At 40.5% G+C, this 22,513-nt stretch overlaps 1 protein-coding gene across 3 annotated transcripts in view; it reads left to right on the forward strand.

Moving 5' to 3' along the window:
• Positions 1-22,513, forward strand: part of LOC137014865 (anoctamin-1) — a 53,393-nt gene that overhangs the window by 27,484 nt on the left and 3,396 nt on the right. For all 3 annotated transcript variants that reach the window (XM_067379376.1, XM_067379375.1, XM_067379377.1), the window contains 16 exons: positions 521-572; positions 708-763; positions 1,090-1,131; positions 2,520-2,584; positions 2,656-2,790; positions 3,683-3,843; positions 6,948-7,030; positions 7,432-7,503; positions 8,967-9,041; positions 14,549-14,750; positions 14,884-14,995; positions 16,631-16,688; positions 16,773-16,873; positions 16,973-17,115; positions 17,358-17,510; positions 17,711-17,763. In XM_067379376.1, the coding sequence (XP_067235477.1) occupies positions 521-572; positions 708-763; positions 1,090-1,131; positions 2,520-2,584; positions 2,656-2,790; positions 3,683-3,843; positions 6,948-7,030; positions 7,432-7,503; positions 8,967-9,041; positions 14,549-14,750; positions 14,884-14,995; positions 16,631-16,688; positions 16,773-16,873; positions 16,973-17,115; positions 17,358-17,510; positions 17,711-17,763 (1,563 nt within the window). The remainder of the gene's footprint in view (positions 1-520; positions 573-707; positions 764-1,089; positions 1,132-2,519; positions 2,585-2,655; positions 2,791-3,682; positions 3,844-6,947; positions 7,031-7,431; positions 7,504-8,966; positions 9,042-14,548; positions 14,751-14,883; positions 14,996-16,630; positions 16,689-16,772; positions 16,874-16,972; positions 17,116-17,357; positions 17,511-17,710; positions 17,764-22,513) is intronic.

Genomic DNA, 22,513 nt, shown 5'->3' on the forward strand with positions numbered 1-22,513 from the left:
AGTCAGATATGACAATGCTACTGCATCACACATCACCGCAGATCTCTTCAGCAAGCTGACGCGCAAACTGCCGCATATGAAAGTGAAAGTAAGTCGCAGACGCATAACACACAATTATCTTCATTAAAAGTAATGAGACCTTATACCAGTGCTGTTGCCGGTCTCTCCTATTGCAGTCTTTGATTTTGAAATTAACTGATGGTCAATAAAATGCACCTCATATTTCTTGCTTTCGGTGATGTGAACTCTATTAAATGTACATATAAGTTCGGATTTATCCGTTAACCTGCACTTAACCTTTTCACGTGCATTTTGTTTTCATGTTAAGACCAATATCGCGATGTATCATTATAGGATTGTCTAGCGATATATCGATTATAGCAGAATCGCTGACTCGCGATATTATCGTTATCGTGAGCCATTTATCGTGATCGTATCGTATCGTGAGGTACCCTCCGATTCCCACCCCTAATATTTTCTCATTTGAATGTTTTGAGGTTGATAATGTGTATTGTTTTAGGTATGTGAAGTTTTGAAGCGAACCAAGTGCACAAAAGCCAAATTTAGCATGGGTAAGTTGCTACTTTGTCTATACAGTTTTTGTTTTGTTTGTACATAAGTTTCAGTGCTCCATACACTTTGGTACCCAGTTAATTTGCACCATTGACCTGTACTTGATGGAATAATCCTTTTGACATGTCGTTCAGGAATAACTAGCTTGCTTGGGAGCGGCGTTTATCTGGCTGCCTATCCACTACATGATGTGAGTATCCGTCACTACTGCTGTTTCTGTGGATCTTAAGCTATATGTACAGAGCTGATCAACAGTTGCATTATTGTAGTGACAGAGTTGTTTGATTAATGGATGCACATTAGTAGCACTGGATGGATCTATAGGGCTCTGTTTCCACCTGGCATTAAGATGCAATCGGATCACAAGTAGACGAGGAAGACATTCCTGTTTATGCCTGGTTTTAATCTGTCTCTTTTGTCCACTTTCTACCACTTCTTTGAGGGGAGGGTCTATGGGTGGGTAAATGTATGGGCTTTTTCAGATCTGTTAAATATGATTATTTTCTTTACTAACAGGGTGATGTCGAAGGGGAAAACGCTGAGCCAAATGACAGGAAGGTGAGTTTCAGTGCCGTCTGTACCTCTAGATGTGTGTAGTGTCTTCTGTGTGAATGTGAAAAAGGATTGAGACTTTTAACAGGAGTAAATGGATTTGTGCAATTAAGCAAACAGACAAGAACTTCACACTGACTGACAGTGTCTCATCGAGAGAAACCAGCAGTCACTGGAACGGTAGAATGAAGTTAATTACATCATGTCTGTGGAAAAAACCCAAACCATTTGGAAGAAACTAAAGCTGATCTCTTTATAAATCAGGATACTGACCAAAATCAAACACAGCACAACACCCTGATAACAGCATAGTTGTGGCTAACAGCATGGGTTGAGCCAAACATAGGTTGCATGCACTAATTTTCACCAATTGAAATGAAACCAAACCAATTTCAGATTCTGAATGCTCTGTTTATTTGAACCCTTTATTTAAATGTTGCAATCTGATTAACATATTCTTTTATATGTGCATTACACGTATTCCGAACAAAACTTAAACGTATGGGCAGTGAGTCGGTCAAGAGAGCCACTGCAATAACGTCAGCAGTGCTTTCAATCTTCTTGAAATGTCACTGGGATCGAGCTCAGTCGGATTGAGGTGTCTTTTCAGTCCAATTGAGCCATCAATCCCATCACTAATAGATGATTTGAGTGCAGGTAAATGTAGCTAATGTGTCATCAGCTTGAGGAAGCCACATGTGCAGAACTTAATAAACAATTCATCCGTCACCATATCTATCAGGTTTTTAATCCTGGTCCTGCACTCCTAAAAATAAAGTCTCCAAAAGGTGATGCCACTGAAGAACCATTTCGGTTTCCTAAAGAAAACCAGTGATCATTTCTTAAAAGAACTATTTTTTCTTAGTGTGAAGAACATTTTCAGAATATAAGAACTTTCTGTGCAAAAGAAAGATTCCATGGATGTTGATGGTTCTTCATGGAACCATTGATGCAAATAAAAACTTTTATTTTTAAGAGTTTGGAGACCCACCATGTTTAAAGTTCAAGGAAGAAGGAGACAGGAACCGATCAATGTAACTTTAATCATAAAATAAACAAACAACAGAATGAAAGTAAAGTGGCAGCCACTCATGGACGACTGCTTCACAAACATAAACAAAACACAATGTAACGTCCAGGACTTGTTCTCTCTCATCCTTCATTGTTGTCACTCCTCCTTTTACCCTTCTGGAGCTCCTCTGTGTGGCTCAAGACCGATGTGTCATGCAGGTGACGCTCATCAACACTCGCACTACTGCCCTCGCTCCGTTCCCATGGCTCTCGGCCCCGCCCTGCTTGCCGCAGCAAGCAGTCGAAAAGCCGACGGTCTCATTTGATTGTGAAGACGAGTTCTGTGTGTGAGGCCTGTCATGATGTTTCTGCCTGTATTCCAGCTGCTGTACGAAGAGTGGGCCAGCTACAGTGTCTTCTACAAGTACCAGCCCATCGGCTTGATCAGGTACATCTCAAACTCTCAAACTGCTCTTTCAGAGCTGCAGGTTCATTAGTAATCTCTCGCTTATCTGACAGGAAGTACTTCGGGGAGAAGATCGGCCTCTACTTCGCTTGGCTTGGGGTTTATACCCAAATGCTGATCCCTGCTTCCTTAGTAGGCGTCATTGTGTTCCTCTATGGATGTGTTACTGTTGATGATGACATTCCCAGGTCAGTGGACACCAAGTGCGAGACACAATCTCATATGTGTTTGTTGTTAATAACTGTAAAACAAAGCAGTGTTATCATTGCATTTTCATTATTACTCTCAATCAGAAAATTACAAATGTTAGATTTCAGAAGTAAATTGGTTCACCTTATTTTAGTATGATAGGATTTAGCTCTACCCAGCACTATATATATCTGATTACGCAATCCACATTACATGTAATCAGTTACTACCCAGCATTGTATATTGCTAAACAATTACATTTATCTAGGAACCCAACATTACCCAACACTTTTTAAAATAACTCACCAAAATGACCGAACCCAGCAGTCTGGGTAAAAATTAACAGTGTATTCTCCATAACATCTTTGACAAGTTCTATTTTAATAACTGGAACTACTTTTAACTCATGTCTCAGTTAAGCACAGTTGCATAACAGTTTCTGAACAGTCTTGCTTTGTGACGCCAAAAAACACTGTTGGGTAATAAAGTGCGAGCCCCCCATCCTGAGCTTAAACCCTCAAACTGCTCAAGAGGAAGTTCATACTCTGAGAAAGAGCATATAAAACCAAACATCTGTCTGAAAGTCCCTCTGGAGTTTGTCACTGTCAGGATATTATGACAGCCTGAAAAGAGCCTGCTGGAGCTGATCCTGCGGCTTTTATCCAGAAACTACACCTAAAATAGTTTAATAGCTATAAAATAGTTTAATTTTAGTTTAATTTAAAATTATGCTTTATAGTGTTTGTCCATGAGAGTGAAGACAGAACGGGAGATAGGAATTGATTAACCTTCAGAAAATGAAGAGAAGTATGTAAAAACAGCACAAAGGTAACAGGGTTGTGGGGTAGTTACATTAGTAGCTCTACGCAAGCCTTTTTTTCTGTTTGGCAGTATGGAAATCTGTGACCAGCGGAAGAACATCACCATGTGTCCGCTGTGTGACCGCGTGTGCAGTTACTGGAACCTGAGCATCGCGTGTGGGACGGCCCGGGCCAGCCATCTGTTTGATAACCCCACCACCGTCTTCTTCTCCATCTTCATGGCACTGTGGGGTGAGATCAGGCCTTCCTCATTTCTGCTCCTGTTTGTTTGGACTCACACACATGCTGTCCTGCACATTCTTGCCTGATTTACTTTTGCACCTACTGAGGATTGTATACGGGTAGGTGCAGGTGATTCAGGGTTGAAAGACAGTCAGCGATGTCCTTTAAATGCATGTGCCAAAAGGGTTGTGCTGAAGTTTACAGTACATTCACTAACAGTGAACTAAGATACTACTGGGTAACTTGGGGTTAAGGTGTGGTTTAGCGGTAGGTTCGGGGTTAGTCCCTAGTTATCACCCAGTTATTGTAATTGCTATAATAAGTAGATAATATGTACATGCAGAGCAGGACTGTAAAATAAAGTGCTACTAAATAATGTTACCAAATTTAATTTAAGCACATAGAAGTTAAAGACACCCAATCTGTGCTGTATATATCTCAATATATGCCTGATCATAACATTATTCTCCATAATTTCTCATCATTGGCCAAGAAAACAGCTCTGACGATTTAAATAAAACACTGATTTGTACTTTTATTTGTTTTTGACAAAGAAATCCTTTAATTTTAGTCAATATTTCATTGTCATCTTAGTCCATTTCAGTCTGACTGAAATATAAAATAATTTTAGTTGACAATAATGTGCAAAATGAAAACTTTTGTCAAACTATAATAGGCCAAACTTTTACCAAATTTTTTAACACTTTATTTTACACCCTTAGGGTATGTTTACATGACAACGATGTACTAAAAATGTAAAAGTTTTTCTTTGTACAGGTGACAACATTATTAAAACTATCTCTGTTCACACCAATCTGCGCAAACGATTGCGCATATGCATTCTTTTACAGAGCACTCGCCTCGCGCATGTCTGTCCACCTTATTTTTACAGTTTACTGCACTTTGATATTCTGAGATTATTTGATATAATGAGATTATTTTCCTATCAGCTAATAAAGTCTCGCACATTCACAGAAAACTCTCTGAAACATAAACTGGATAGACTAAACACGTAATACACACGTTTTCACAGATTTGCTTTTTTGCAGTTAACACAGAGATGATAATTGTACCTTTTTTTAAAACTATGAAACCCAGTTTCAAAAGTTTGATTTTTCAGGCCACTAAAACGCCATTATCATGTAAATGAATGGCCAAAACGCATAAAAAGTTTTCCGTTTTTAGTTGAAAATGGCATCATGTAAATGGCCCCTTAGAAGAAAATTGCTTGTCAGGTGCTTTATATTTAGAGCCTTTTATGGGATAATTTTATGGATTTAGTTATTATTCATTAATTTTGTTTTAATTAATTTTTGTTTAATTACATTTTATGAATTAAGCAGCTTGTAAAAATTATTTTATCTCTAGAAAAAAGATGGAAATAACCCATTAAAAATGAAAGTATTATGCTGTCAGTTAAGACATTTCTCCATATGTAGAACCCTTTTTGGCTTAAAGAGTTCTTTAAAATCAAGTCGAGAACAATAGAGTTATATAGAACCGCATTGAACCTTTTTTATAAGAGTGTACAGTGTGCTTGTTACATGTCACATGTACTTCCTCCAGTAAATAACAGTAAATTATCCATAACAACTAAGCAACTAAACCATAATGTTGTTCATTAATAATACTCAGTACTTGATTGTGTAATGGTAAACACTGTGACAAGGACACCTTAACTCTTTCCCGTCAATCCATGTTTTCACTGTTATACAGTAGGAGGCACTATTACACATCTTCTGAAAGAGAACAGAATCTCCCGATCAAAACACAGGAGAAGAAGAAGCAGAATCGAGTGATAGAAGCATTGCTTAAATCAAAACTGCGTAACGTTACTGAATGAAATGTCGACCCAGGACGAGCTATAGGACTGTGACGCTTTGAGGTATTGATGATCTACTCCATCTGTGTTTTGAATCCCATCTGGATTAAGTCTTTGACAAAAACATGATTTTCAAGAATTCAAGAATGCAGAATGCATAAAGCTAGAATAAAATGGTTCAGATATTCATACAACAAAGTTTTCTGAAAATTATCAAAAATGCTGGCGCTGACTAGTAACTTTTTTTAAAAAACACTGGCGGGTAAAGAGTTAAAATAAAGTGTAACCAAAATGTGTTTACCAACTTGTCTGTTTTTGCTTTGCCAATGCAAAGAGTCCCAAACTTAGCCAGAAAAGCAGAATCAAGCGTTACACTGAAATGAAAGCGCTTGAGCGCTCGGTCTGTAACAGTGAAGCATCGCTGTGCTGTTGGACTGTTATATCAGCAGGCTTGGATCGTCCCTCCAAAAAAACAAAAAACAAAAAAACACACATTCAAGGGTCAAAACTAACCAATGTATGCTGAATATTAGCTGTTTACAAGTGTCTTAAATGATCATTTTCTGTCTTCAAGACACAGTTTAGTATATTGCCTTACAAGTGCAATCTGGAGTAGCTCAATTTAGCAACTATTTTGTGAATGTGTGTTTGTTGGAGAATCTAGAGCCGTTCTCTCAGTGTGCGTCGCTATATCTCACCATTTTAAACTAAACATCTCTCGTCTGGTGGGTTTATCATCCGTGTGTCTGTGTGACTGTAGGCAGACCTGCTCGTTTCTGTGAGGTTTCTCTGCTCTGCTCAGTGTCGTGTGCTGTGGGATTTGGACAGGAAGTCGTGACTTCGGCTCTGTTAGGAGGGCAGAAGTTCACACACCAGATTTAGTGCGCTTCCATCTGTTTGGAAGAGAGACATGACAGCTGCTGCTCTTTGAATACAAAGATACGAGTATCAGCGAAGGTTTTAAAGTACACCGAAGGCCTGGAGGAACAGCTCCTCGAGAGCCGTGGGCAGAAATCTTCGTTGTTCTTTATTTGAGCTCTTGTATGGATGGAAAACTGAAGCGTCTGTGTTCGATCATTTGAATTCTCATCCATTAATTCGGCAATGTGTGAAAGTCTGCTGCACACTCAGACTGATTTAGCTGCTCTCATCATTATTAGTCACCTTTATAATTGAAATGTTAATATTTGATAATTTCCTGCTACATTTAGCAGCAGTTCCTCAGGTGTGTGATGGAGTTCATTTCCTGGTGTCAGTGTGATTAATGCTGGCGTGTGTGTGTGTGTTTCAGCGGCGTTCTTCATGGAGCACTGGAAGAGGAGACAGATGCGCCTCAACTACGAGTGGGATCTCACCGGCTATGAGGACGAGGAGGTCTGAACACATGACCACACACACAGTCACATGATCACTGCAGCTCATTTCTCTAGTCTGTCATTTAATGTTGTCATCCTCTTCTTCCCCCGGTGTGTGTGTGTGTGTAGGAAGCACTAAAGGTTTGAACATGTTAAAATCTCTCCACATCATCTCTGACTGTTTTCCCTTTATCCTCCACTCATAACTTTCCTAACCAATCTTTCGCAGGATTTCTAGCATGCGCTTTCTTACAGTGCTGAAGGCTCTCAGAAACACTCACCTGAAGAAAACCATACAGAAAGAATTCACTTCTTTCTTTCTTTCTTTCTTTCTTTCTTTCTTTCTTTCTTTCTTTCTTTCTTTCTTTCGCAATGGTTTTGTGTCAATTTTTCATATATTTTGTCATTTGCTTATGTCAGGATCACCCGCGAGCCGAATATGAATTCAGAGTCATGCAAAAAACGTTGAAGAAAGACCACAAATCACAGAAGGTGATTTTGTTATGAATATGTTTGCGCTGCTCTATAGCATTTCTGTGAAGCTGCTTTGAAACAGTATGTACTGCCGAAATGAAAGGAAATATGTGCAGTAGCCTTTAATGTTTGCAAGTACATCTATTATTTAAATTATTTAATAGTTATAGATTTTGATTAAATATTTATAACCATAGAATTACTAGATTAAAATAAGATACCTGACCTTGCCAGCACTAAAAATACTCCTCTCTGATGTGTACACTGAAAGAAATGGTGTTCTTCCTCAGTATCACTGTCTTGTTTTCCAGCACAAATATGTAAACATTCTTAAATCAAAAAAGATTTACTAGAGAAGCAAAAAATTTTTTTTGCTGAAAACAAGAACAAGTATCTGCCAGTGGGGTCAGAAAAAATAGAATTAATTAATTCTGAACCCATTGCCAGATATTCATTTGTTTTGTTTTAAGCACAAAGTCACTCAATTTTGGTTATTTTTTTTAGTAAACAAGACTTTTTCTTCTCCAGTAAAATTATCTTTAAAGGAGTGGTTGATTATGATTTGACTTTTTTTAACTTTAGTCAGTGTGTAATGTTGCTGTTTGATCATAAACAACATCTGCAAAGTTACGACGCTCAAAGTTCAATGCAAAGAGAGATATTTTCTTTTACAGAAATCTCTGTTTAAGGACTACAACAAACGGCTGGTAGGGACTACAACGAGCTTCTTCCTGGGTTAGTGACATCCCAATCCCAAAATTTACATAAACCCCGCCCCCGAGAACACTCATCAAAGGGGGCGGGGCCATGTTGGGCTGCTTTAGAGAAGAGGAAGAGTTGTTGTAGTCGAGTGTTGTTGACATGCCGTCATTTTACGCCGGACTGCTTCACAAACGAGGGTCAATTCAACACAAAAGATGAACATGACGACACATGCTAGTGGATGAGTTGATCAACTCCACAACAACTACATCAATTTATCCACTAACCATTCAGAAACGTCTAAAAGTTGTAACTTCTTCCTGAGTCTCTCCATCAGTGTCGACTCCGGTTTGAACAATGTAAGGCTGAACACTTTCCTCATTTTGGCTGCGTGAGATTCTCCAGCTTTGTTGTTGTTGAGCTGTTAAAGCCCCGCCCTCTTCTGGAAAGGGGGCGGGAGCAGCAGCTCATTTGCATTTAAAGAGACACACACAAAAACGCTGTGTTTTTGCTCACACCCAAATTTGACAAGCTATAATAAATGATCTGTGGGGTATTTTAAGCTGAAACTTCACAGACACATTCTGGGGACACCAGAGACTTATATTACATCTTGTGAAAGGGGCATTATAGGTCCCCTTTAAAAATGTTTAGATATTTGTACTGCAAAAAAAGCAAAAATACTGAGGAAGAACATTTTTTTTTTTTTGCAGCGTAGCTCAATATGTTTTGTGCTTCAGTGTCTTTCTGACATGTTTTATTGATCTTTTGTTCTTTAGCCAGAGAAAGAGAAGCTGACATGTAGAGACAGATTCCCTGCATACATGACAAACCTCATCATGATGCTTTTAATGGTAAGGCTTGTGTTTCCTATGAATCCATACATCTGACCCCACCTCTGGGTAACACTTTACCATAAAGTCTTATTTGTTAACATTAGTTCATGCATTAGCTAACAGCATTTCTTAACCTTCATGTTATTAATAGAGATGCAGTTATTTAATATTTGTTCATGTTCATTAACTGTTGATACAGTGTTTGATTTTGCAGTAGTAAATGTTGAAATTAGCATAGACTAAGACGAATAAATGCTGTAAAAGCATTGGTAATTGCTATTAAATAATGCTAATAAATGAAACCTTAATGTAAAGTGTTACCCCCATTTGAAATTCAATATTCATATTCAGTCTCGCATGTGAATATGAATATTTTGTCATGAATACCACAGATAGAATAGCATGTCATGAATGTCATGAATAGCACAGATAGACATCATAATTTCATGTAACCCTCTGATGCATGGTGTCCACTAGAGATCTTTACCATTTTAACCATCCAAACCACCACGGGCGATGACCTTTGACCCTTACCCATCACTCTATATGACTTTGCTCTTTATATGTCGTTGTGTTCTTTATTTACGACAACATAAATTCAACATGGCTGACGAAAGTGATGAAGCATCAACTGCCTCTGGAATATCAGCTTCTGTCTTTTATTCCAGGAGATCCAGACAGGTAAAAATACACTTTTCAATAGAATATGATCTTAGGAACACTGGGTATTGTTAATGTATTTGTTGCTGTTCACTGTGGTAGTGGGCACCATGCATCATGTACATCTCTTCACTGGGCATTTACAATATAAACTAACATTCAACAGTTTGAGGTCAGCAATGAATACGTAGAGTCAGAAAGGATGCATTAAACTGATCAAAAGTCAAAAGTGACAGTAAAGAATAAAAAGTCTGAAAAGATGTGTTACAGTGTTGAAAACATCTCCTGTTATGACTGTAACCCTGGTTCCCTGAGAAGGGGAACAATACGCTGGGTCTTGGTATCGATGCGATGGGGAACGCCATCAGTGTGACCCGTGTCTGAAACACGTGTGAACAAACATTAATAATCAATGGCAGACAGCAGTCCATGACGTCACACACAGAGCACCTGCAAGTATAAAAGGGTTCCTGAGTTACATGTTATCATTTTGTCTAAAGGAGATAGGCAGGTGCCATAGAAGTAGCGTCTCATACCCCTTTTCCACCAGCATGAACTGGTTGCTAGTTCAAAGCTAGTGCTATTACCGGTTCGAATTCGGTTCGACTGACGAGCCATCTAACAACTTGTTTGCCTTTCCACAGGCTGGAGAGCCACCAAAGAGCCAGGTCTTTTGTCACTGTATATGTCTCACAGCAGTGCCAACCCCAAATACAACAGGCTTGTTTGAGATGCATCGGCTTCTCGCAGCCCGATCCATGTATGACATCAAAGTACCATGAAAGCGATTCAAAAGCATAAGGAGTCATATGCTCTCACTGTACTTTAATATAGGTCATATACTGATCGGTCTGCAAAGCGCCAATGCATCTCGAACAAGCCTTCCATCAACAATGGCAGATGTTGCATTACTATTGATGCTCATGTGAACCTACATTGGCATCCAAACATGGTGAAGCTTGCCATAATTTGTATAAACTGAGATTACAATTGAGCTGCTATTAGCTCAATTATCAGCTATTTCAAAAATGGCAGTCACAAGTTTCTGTTCATCTTGTTGGTCATGGTAACCCAGCCCCTGATGCAAACGGTTCTTACTTCTAGACCAGCAATGTTTGGGTGCTACTTACAAACCACTTTTCCTGGTTCAGAACTGGTGTTTGGGTGTTGAAAGACAAAAAACTGATTTGAAACTAGGCTCTGGCTCTGAACCAGCACTCAAACTACCTTGGTGGAAAAGGGGTCTCATTCCCCTTCTCAGGGAACCAGGGTTACAGTCGTAACTTAAAAGGTTCTCTTTCAAAATGGAACCTCAATGCTGCATTTTGGTAATGACGCTATGGGGAACCAATACTTACTACACCATGCTGAGGGAATGCCTGTCTCACTAGGCTGTGAATATGCACAAACAAAGTGGGCATAACGTAAATTGACACTATTGATTACCCAGCTGATGTCAGAAGCATTTCAACCCCATCCCATGTGACTCATATAGTGGCACTACTCCCTAAGCCAATACCCCGCAATACTAGGAAGGATCCCCAAGCTTCTATGCTCTACAAGAAGGGAAGTCCCAGCTGTTAGACCTTCCTCCTCCCTGTGGGACATACCTTAGCCTTATACGGCCCCAAGAGCAGAGCTCTAAGGGGAAAATACCCAACATAGCCTCAGCCATGTCAGGCATAGCTTAGCAATATTTGACAAGGCTCTTAGGGAGCAGCCTACTGCAGGGGAGCTTCTACTCCATTTTAATGATCCTAGAGTGATCAGGGGAGAATATCTCATACCCTGACAGTAAAGGCACTTCTTCAGGACTCTATGAATAAATGATAGAATGCTACAATGATAAGGAGGGATGCCATCAGTGAGCCACCTCTACTCATCAGTTTGTAACATGGATCATCCCTATAGAGGCACCCCACCAAAGGGGAGAATATCCATTCTTCAAGACCCAACAACAGTTTGGGTGGGAGGTAAATGAAACAGAGGGACTCTTGTGAATTGCCCATCGTAGCTCCCTAAAGGGTACTTGAGCAGCCTACCAAAGGGAGCATGTAAAGTGCTAACAACCTCAGTAATTGCTATTGCCACTCATCCAAGGGGAAGCATGCATCCTTACCCTTACTCAGGAAAGGGAGGCAAACGAGAGCAGGACATAACTCTTATCACCCAGGCTGTAAAGCCCAAGGGGCATAGGGTCTTCAATGTAACTAAAGAGCAGATCATACACTGCCTTGAGTCAAGGCACTATACCTAACTCCCAGTATAGCTAGCACTTCATCTTTATCTTTTAGCACTAGACCACAGTATGCGACAGATAAGGACGGTTGTCCCGCAGGCAAATTTCCTCTACCTATGAGTATTGTTGAACCAGAGCTATAGTAGAGTACCCATCCAAAGGAGAGCATACATTCCTACTTCAAAACCCAACAGTATTTGGGAGGGAGGTAGATGAAGTAGAGGGAATCTATACTGCCCTGCACAACTCCGTTCACCCTGCATCAACCATAATGGTGTAACCTTCAGCCCTCACGGACCCCCAGAGAGGGATATATCTCCTGAAAGCTGCTGATTGAGACCCCAGCTCTATAATCTTCTTACAACTACCTCATCAGGAGACCCAAGAGTTCAGAGTGTGAGATCAAAGCATCGAGGAGAAAGATTCTTACCGAGAATGCAACAGCTCCCTCGAGAGTTGAACACGCTCCAACAGACTCTTATCTTATGCATACAAACAAGCAAATCCTGAAACAAAAAAGCTGATATTTATACTCACTGGCATTCTACATGTGACATCATAGACTGCATTCTACCAATGACTACTGTGGCACATTTGTTTACCTTTGCCTCAGACACCAGTCACGCTGATGGGGTTCCCCATACCGTCAACACCGAGACACAGCGGTGAAGTTCCACTTTGAAAGGGAACCACTTTTAATATTGATAATAATCATAAATGTTTCTTGAGCAGCAAATCAGCATAATAGAATGATTTCTGAAGTATCACGTGACACTAAAGACTGGAGTAACGATGCTGAAAATTTAGCTTTGACCACAGGAATAAATTACATTTTACAATATATTCACATTGATTTTGTCCATGAGGAACTGATTGGATGGTTGTGGTTTGCTATTAGTGGATCTCATGTGAGTGACAGGTTGTCCCGCCCTCATCATCAGAGAAGAGAAAAGATGTTGCTGCAAGAGGAAAGAAAGTTATTTTGATCCAAGTTTCTGAGGCACATGAATTTAAACAAATAATGATGTGCTTGAATAAACAGTGCTCAATGCTGCAAATACACATTGTAAATAGTGTTTGAAAGTATCCGGTACCGAAATGAGTCAGTACTTGGTATTACTAGTATCGTTACATTTTTAAAATTTCAGTATTGAAAATTTACTTCAGCATTAAGTTGTGAGATTGTATGTTTGTTTAAATAAATGCAGACTTGGTGAGCATAAAATACTTTTTTTCAAAAACATTTAAAAAAAATGTTTGAATGGTAGTGTGGGTCAGTTCTTGTTGCCCACTGAAAACTGAATCTTATTTTTTCTATATTGTTTGCTGTTTATTCTCGAGTCCTACACCCATTAATGTGTCTGAGGTGATCCAGATTCCAGATAGTCTTCCAACTTTTTTGCTTTAAATGAGATTGCAGCTGTCTATTGAAAGATCCTGATATGAAGCTCTACAAAATGAACAGTTGTCTTATCCTCAAAGATGGCACACAGTTTGTTTTGGGCTGGTAAAGAGGGCAGAATTTTCTGGTTTCATCCCCATCATGTAGTCATACGTTCTCCAGCAGAATGTCCAGGCATCTGCTGTTATCTCAAACTCACAACAAATGGCAAGAAAAGCAAAAAACTGGTCCAGAATCACGACCTTACGGTCAAACACTGAAGCTTTTGGGACATCCCAAAAATACACATGAACAGAAATAGTTCAGTATAACGGGACTGGGCCAAAACGCCTCCAGCTTCTCAACACAATCTGATGGGCAGCTACAGGAAGAGTCTCACACACCCTGTTGACTGTTTAAATGTCAAGTACAGAGCGGGGTTATTATCCTTAACTAAAACTATTAAAGGCATTTCTGTTTCTTAAAATAAAGCTGAAATAAACATATTAGCTGAAAAACGTGAAGCACTAAAATTAAGTGGAAATAAATAAAAATAAAAACATAAAAACATAATACTAATAAAATAAAAAAGCACAACAAAAAATTAAATGTTAAAAAATTACTAAAAAACAACTAAAAATTAAACTAAAATTAACATGAAAACTAAAAATATTAAATTAAAGATTGTTTTAATTTAATAAAGCAATGTGTCCTTTGTTGATAATGCACTGAAAGATTCATAGTAACATTTATATTATTGTTTATCTTTTTTTTTTTCATCCTGAATCAAAGCAATAATTGGTAAATAAACACCTGCAAATATTTATTTAATATGATACTCAAAATCTGTTCAGTGTTTTTTATATATATATATAGATTTTTAGTTACACTTTATTTTGAGGTGTTGTTGTTACTGTGTAAATATAAATTTAAGTACTGCATACTATTAATTAACAACATGCAACTAAACCTAAACTTGGTTTTGGGTTAGTTGCATGTAATTATACATAATTTACTGTCATTGCTATAGTAAGTGCATTTAACATGTACTTAAATACTTAATATCATCATCATATCATGGCATATCATTTTTATTATTTTATCCTGTTTTTCACAGCTTTCATGCTAGTGTTTATCTGATTGTACTTTCAGTTGTGTACTCATAATAGCTGTCTTCATTTACAATAAAACACATGTATGTGCTTGAAAACACGCTGAATGAAGTGCACCCTCACTGTTTTACAGATCGGTGTGACGTTTGCTATTGTGTTTGGTGTGATTTTATACCGGATCTCCACCAAAGCCGCTCTCGCTATGAGCTCAAACCCCATGACCCGCTCCAACGTCAGGCTGACGGTTAAAACCACTGCGGCCATCATCAACCTGGTGGTCATTCTCATCCTGGATGAAGTGTATGGGGCCGTGGCACGCTGGCTCACTGTCCTCGGTCAGTCGCTTCGATTAGCAGTGCTTCTCTCATCATGCGTTTATCTCACCAGTCTTAATGACATTTGACTTCTTGTGTGAAACTTTAAATGGAAGGGTTAGTTCAATCATTTGTCTTCTGTTGGTTTTCCCAGAGGTTCCTAAAACAGACAAGAGCTTTGAAGAAAGGTTGATCTTCAAAACCTTCATCCTGAAGTTTGTGAATGCGTTCACTCCCATCATATACATCGCATTTTTCAGAGGCAGGTGGGTATTCAATATCCTATGGATGCTTGTTTCTGCCGCAAAATAAAGCAATTAATTGCAACTTTTTATCTCACAATTCTTTTTTCTTGCAATTCCAAGTTTATATCTCACAATTTTGAGTTTATATCTAAACATGGAATTGCAAGAAAAAAGTCAGAATTGTGGTATATAATCTTGAATTTGCAAGAAAAAGTCAGAATTGTGAGATATGAACACGAAATTATGAGAAAATAAACTTGGAATTGCAAAAAAAAGTCAGAATTGTAAGAAATAATGTCAGAATTGTGGGATATAAACTCGAAATTGCAAGAAAAAGTCTGAATTGTAAGATATAAACTCACAATTGCGAGAAAAAGTCAGAATTATGAGAAATAAACATGGAATTGCAAAAAAAGAGCCAGAACTGTAAGAAATAAAGTCAGAATTGTAGGATATAAACTCGAAATTGGAAGAAAACATCAGAATTGCTGGATATAAACTTGGAATTGCAAGAAAAAAGTCAGAATTATAAGAAATAAAATCAGAATTGCTGGATATAAACTCAAACTTGCAAGAAAAAGTCAGAATTGTGAGAAATAAACCAAATATTGATATAAACTTGCAATTGTGAGAAAAAAGTCAGAATTGTGAGATATAAACTTAGAATTTCAAGATAAAATCTGAATTGTAAGAAATAAAGTCAGAACTGTGGGATATAAACTCAAAATTGTGAGAAAAAAGTCAGAATTGTGAGATATAAACTTAGAATTGCAAGAAAAAAGTCAGAATTGTAAGAAATAAAATCAGAATTGTGGGATATAAACTCGAAATTGCAAGAAAAAGTCAGAATTGTGAGATATGAACACAAAATTATGAGAAAATAAACTTGTAATTGCAAAAAAAAAGTCAGAATTGTAAGAAATAAAGTCAGAATTGTGGGATATAAACTCGAAATTGCAAGAAAAAGTCTGAATTGTAAGATATAAACTCACAATTGCGAGAAAAAGTCAGAATTATGAGAAATAAACATGGAATTGCAAAAAAAGAGCCAGAAATGTAAGAAATAAAGTCAGAATTGTAGGATATAAACTCGAAATTGGAAGAAAACAACAGAATTGCTGGATATAAACTTGGAATTGCAAGAAAAAAGTCAGAAAAAATTGTAAGAAATAAAATCAGAATTGTGGTATATAAACTCAAACTTGCAAGAAAAAGTCAGAATTGTGAGAAATAAAGTCAGAATTGCGAGAAATAAACCAAATATTTATATAAACTCGCAATTGTGAGGAAAAAAGTCAGAATTGTGAGATATAAACTTAAAATTCCCAGAAAAAATCTGAATTGTAAGAAATAAAGTCAGAACTGTGGGATATAAACTCGAAATTGTGAGGAAAAAGTCAGAATTGCGAGTTATAAATGCAAACTTGCAAGAAAAAGTCAGAATTGTGAGAAAAAGTAGCAATTACATTTTTTAATTTTTGTATTCTGTGGTGGAAACAAGCTTCCATCATTTGCAGACCCGTTTTATCTCACACAGTCTTTTTGAAATTATGAGGAGAGTTCTATGTGCGTTTATTAAAGACTTATTATTAAAAGGTATTGTTGAATCCACGCTGAATATGAATGTGTTCATGCTGAAGCCGTGTTTCCGCACAGACTCGGTGGGCGTCCAGGCAGTTATCTCTACGTGTTTGAGTCCTATCGCATGGAGGAGGTATAAATCAGACACATGTGAGTTCTGTAATGAGCAGATTGATTGCAGCGGGTGAATGATGGCTGCTTTGATGTGTTTGATCAGTGCGCTCACGGCGGCTGTCTCATGGAGCTCTGCATCCAGCTCAGCATCACAATGTTGGGAAAACAGCTCATCCAGAACAACTTGTTTGAGATCGGCATCCCGTGAGTACTGCACTAACACACACTTTAACATGACCGGCTTTATGGACATGCTGAACGCTTTGCCTTGCTGTGGTTTGGGTCATATTTGCTTTATTGCAGTAAACTGAAGAAACTGATCAGATACATTAAATCCAAGAGAGGCTCTTACCAGGAACAGGAAAATGAGAAGAAGTTGCAGCGTTATGAGACGGATTATTTCCTAGAGCCCTTTGTTGGCCTCACGCCCGAGTACATGGAGATGAGTGAGTGTCCAGACCAAATCATCAGACCACATAAACTCTTCATCACTTCTCTGTTTTCATATCTATTTCACTGGAACAGAATGGTGCGGGTCTTTTTTAATTCTCATTTAGATCTGATATGGGTCAAACTAACACCAGAAACGCTGACTCATGAGCTGTAATGATCTTGTAATAAAGCTTCAGCTGTAAGATGGCTCATTTCTGGTATTACTGCAGTAATTATTACTGTTCCATTCCTGCAGTAATCCAGTTTGGCTTTGTGACTCTGTTTGTGGCATCTTTCCCGCTGGCGCCTCTGTTTGCCCTCCTCAACAACATCATTGAAATACGACTGGATGCCAAGAAGTTCGTGGCAGAACTCAGAAGACCAGATGCAGCCAGAGGCAAAGACATCGGTCTGTATTTGCACTTTTAAAAAAAAAAACATTTGAACTCCAGTTTGAGAAAAAGAGTGGAATATTTATGGAATATAAATTATATTATTGAAATATTTTTGCAAAGCTTTACATCAATAACTCTTTTTGCATCATCCATTGCGTTTATTTTAAGAGGTTCACCTGATGAACTGATGGTGTTCTTCATGATGTCTTTACAGGAATCTGGTATAATATTCTCAGAGGAGTCGCAAAAGTGGCAGTTATTGTCAATGTAAGTCTGTTTGTTTGTTATGTGGTCCTTCTAATGCTAGAAAATCACATTTACCTTTGAACAGAATCCACCTCTATTTCTCCTGCACTTCATAGTCTTGAACAGTGCCATTATAAAGAAGTGTCTGAATAGATACTGAATGTTTAGTGTTGCATTGATGAAGCATCACCCACGGTCAGCACTGCAAATTCACTAGTCAAATTTGCATGAGGAACCTTTTGAAATTTGAACATTTCTCAGTCTATTCAGATGATAACAGTTTCTCATGAGGACTTCTGTAGAAACTGCATGGCGTCTGAGTTCTGTGATCATACGAACCCGGGAACACACTGCTCACATAAACAAATGTCTGTTATTGCCTTCATCTTTGAAAAGTGTGCACTTTATCATGAAGCACAACAATTACCGTATGGTGCTCGACAGTGGACAGAAAGAATTTACAAAATGACTTCTGGATTGATCCCCTCTTATAAACTCAGACCTTGTTGTTTGTCTGTGATTCGACTAGGAATTTTTATGAGGGTGGCTGGAGTAAAAGACTAACAATCTGGATTCGGACGGCAATAAAATCACTGACAAACCCCCGTAAATGTTGAAATTATCTTATGTCCCAATGAGAAACAATTACAATCCATATAGGGCTATAGTCCATCAGGCAGGATTCTTTACAGCAGTGGTCTCAAATACTGCTCCTGCAGAGTTTAGCTCCAACCAGCTCCAACTCACCTGTCTGGAAGTTCATAGTGATCCTGAAGAGCTTGATGACCTGATTCAGGTGTGTTTCATTAGGATTAGAGCTGAACTCTGCAGGACAGTGCTCTCTTTAGGAGTTTGAGACCACTGATTTTCAGTGTGGATTCCAACTGTGATGACTTAGATGAGATGAATTAATTAAACTGTAGTGCCTCAACTCCCCATTGAGTTAATTCCACTGAAAACTAAAATTGTAGCACTAGGACTTGTGTTGTAGCCCCTCTGGTTTAAACAGCCCACTCTAAGTGAGACTCAGACCCTGGAGACTGGTGCTCTAGTGTGCCTCTTGAGTTCAGGGGAGTGAGGTTTACAAGCACAGCTCTTACTACCCTACTGCTGTTACACTCACACCCCTAAACCACACTCCCATTCCCATACGGTGCCACCACTGTAGCCTCTCCAGTTCAAACTCGAACCCCTGTCCATCTGCACGTGAGTCAGGCGCTCTAACAAAGAAGCTAAAGACCACAGTCTCTAGCGTTAGTCGCGCTAACGAGGTAACGCGCTAGAGTGAGGTTGTTACTCGTTTGATAACATTGGAGGCAGTCTGATTGATGTAGCAGAAACCAATGATTTTCTGAAGAGCTGTTGTCATACAATCCAGATCCAGAGATATCCCTCAACAAACACAACAACCAAATGTTTTTACAGATTTCACTTAAACTTATTAAAAGACTAAAACTAGAAATGGTCTAAACTAAAGTTGCTCCACAAATACTCCAAAAGTCACATAACAACAGTTTATGTTTGCACCGTTCCTGTTTTAATTTTGGCGAGCTTCACTTGATGAGGAATTGGAGAGAAGTCAAAAATGACTACAAACGAGTCATCTGCAGAGGTCTTAAGATTGTAAAAGTGCTCAGAAGTTGTAAAACTCTGAAAGATTCTACACATTGATTATGATTCATGAGTTCATTTTAAAGGGTACCTATTATTCCAAATTCACTTTAATAAGGTGTCCGCAGTGTGTGAGAAAAACCAGCCTGTAATAAAAATCCACTCACTCATTTTTTTTTAGAATTCCCATAAATCAAAAGCAGTCTCTTCAAATGCGTTGATTCACATTCTCCCCAACAATGACGTCATGGTAAGGAGAAGCCCTGCTCACAGCCGTTGATGATCTGCTCCATTAGCAGAGACACAGCCCTGAGTGAGAAGCACACAGTCCGCCATTTCTGTATCCTCGCTGTAGCAGCTGGAGTTGTACAATATCTGCACCAAAGAGGCATTACATGTGTTGTTGTAACAGAGTTCGTAATAAAAGGAAGGTAGACGACAAGGGTCGGCTATGAGTACCCCCCCCCCCATTTCTGGAGAGGAAATCAGCCACAGCCATCTGAACACCTGGCCTGTGGACCACCTTGAATTTAAAAGGCTGTAAAGCTAGATACCAATGAGTGATCCACGCGTTGGTATCCTTCATGCGGTGGAGCCACTGCAGAGGGGTGTGTTCCGAACAGATGGGTGAATTCCCGTCCCAGGAGATAATAGCGGAGGGTGAGCACAGCCCACCTGATGGCCAAACACTCCTTCTCCACGGTGCTGTACTTAGTCTCTCTCTTAGAGAGCTTGTGACTAATGTACAGCACCGACCGTTCCTCCCCCTCTATCTCCTGGGACAGGACAGCACCCAGCCCCCTGTCCGACGCGTCAGTCTACAACACAAAAGGGAGAAAAAAATCAGGAGAGTGAAGCAACGGCCCGCCACACAGAGCAGCCTTTACCTGGGTAAACGCCTGCTGGCACGGCTCCGTCCATTGGACCGTATCAGGCGCTTCCTTTTTAGTAAGATCAAGGTCAAGGGGCTGGTGAGGTCCGAATAATTAGGCACAAACCTTCTGTAATATCCCACCAGTCCATTTTGGTCTTGGGCCGCGGACAGGTCGCAACTGCTGCAGTCTTATCAATATGGGGATGCACCTGTCCATGCCCCAAGTGGAAGCCCAGATACTTTACCTCCACGCGCCCAATCGCACACTTCTTCGGGTTGGCCATGAGCCCAGCTCCTCTCAGCGACCTCAAGACCGCCCTCAGATGCTGCATATGCTGCTGCCAATCGTTACTAAATATAATAATATCATCTAGATAGGCAGCCGCATATGCAGCATGGGGCCGTAACACCCTGTCCATCACACCGCACCCGTATCCAATGCCCCGGATTGTATCAGACTTTGATGGATTGAGGTTTGGTTACATCCTGAATCCACCAATGCCTGTTAGGTACCCCCCTTGATACTCACAGGTATTTGGTACCACCCAGCCTGACCGGGGGCAGCCTGCGGGACATCCGGGACCCGGATCATTGTCCCCGCCTCCATAACTGGGCACCTGTCCACAAAATGGTCCGGGTCCCCGCAATGCCAGCAGGCATTAAGCAGCTGGCGTGAAGAGAGCGGAGAAACAGGAGCGGGGTCCACCCCGGCCGACGGTAGCCCCGCCCTCCTGGGTGGGACTCGTGGCGCCGCATAGGGGACGTGGTTATTTCCGCCCCGCTCCCGGGGTGGGACGTGAGGAGGGCCGGGTGGACGGGACCTGGGTAGAGGGACAGGGCGAGAGAGAGAAGGAGATGGAAGAGAGGGAGAGAGAGAAGCAGATGGAAGAGGTTCGCCGACCCCTGGGCACGCCACCATGTGGTCCTCCGCAAGATGAATAGCCGACTCCAGTGACGTGGGGCGGTGGCACTGGACCCACTCGGCCGTCCTCCTGGGCAGCCGAGTGATGAACTGCTCCAGTACCACTCGGTCGATGATCATCTCCACGTCGCTTCTGTCGGCCAGCAACCATTTGCGGCAGGAGTCCCGGAGCTGTTGGGCCATCACGAAGGTTCGACCGGACTCCGCCAGCTCCAAGGACCAGAACCGCTGGCGGTGTTGTTCAGGGCTCCGGCCGACCCGCTGGATTATGGCCCTCTTCAGATCTTCAAACACCAGGAGGTTCTGCACCGGAAGCTGCTGTGCCGCCGCCATTGGACTCCCCGGAGAGCAGCGGGACCAGGCGCATCAGCCACTGGTCCCTTGGCCAACCACATACCTCCGCCGACCTCTCAAATAGGTCAAGGAATGCCTCCGGGTCGTCCTCAGGCCCCATTTTGTGGAGTGGAATATGTGTGGGCACAGCTCGTTGTTCCAGAGCTTCCGGCCAAACCTCCCGGTCCATCCAGCTCCGGAACCTCTCGCAGTCTTCCTGCTGGACTTGGAGGACAGTTTGGAACCGCCTCTCCTGATCTTTACGTAAGTCCAGCAGGGCCTGATGTTGCTCTCGCTGCATGACCGCGAGGGACGTGATGAGCTCTGCAAATGGTGTGGCGGAGGGCGTTTGCATGGCGGTGACGTCCGTCTTCCTTCCCGGGTTTCGGCACCAGTGTAACAGAGTTCGTAATAAAAGGAAGGAAGATGACAAGGGTCGGCTATGACTACTGGTTGCTTTATTGGCTGAACCAAACAAAAAGGCGTGCAGACAGGCACAAAAACAGTCATAAACAATATAATAATTCACTCCAACATTCAGCAGGTCTCCAGGAGTGTGGCAGCCAGTAGTCCTTCTCTCTCTCGCTCGCTCCTGTTTCTCCAGGCGTTAAATATTCTCTCCACGCCAATTACTGCAACAAGAGACAGGTGTTTGTTATTTCCGCTTAACCCACTCATCCACTGCGCGTCTCCTGACGCTCTCCCCCGCTGCAGCGTTCGCTGAACCACGCCCCCCTTACCACAGTTGTGTTTTAGGATGTAACAATGCACATAAGATTCTCCATAGACTCCTGCCATCTGAGTCACTGAGGACACCGTGGTTAAAATTTATTTTTGGAGGAAATGTCCCGAAGAAAGCTTGTAATTTTCTGATAGCACGTGAAGGCACCAGGAAACTATGTCATTATTTTTGTCCTACCATGCTCACCACCTGCATAATTTATAAACGCACATTTATTATGCACAATACAGTCAGATAACTGAAAATATAAGGCCGAACACTGCTACTGACATTTTCAGTGTGTGAGATT

This window comes from Chanodichthys erythropterus, chromosome 24 (assembly GCF_024489055.1).
Source record: "Chanodichthys erythropterus isolate Z2021 chromosome 24, ASM2448905v1, whole genome shotgun sequence".
Lineage (NCBI taxonomy): Eukaryota > Metazoa > Chordata > Actinopteri > Cypriniformes > Xenocyprididae > Chanodichthys > Chanodichthys erythropterus.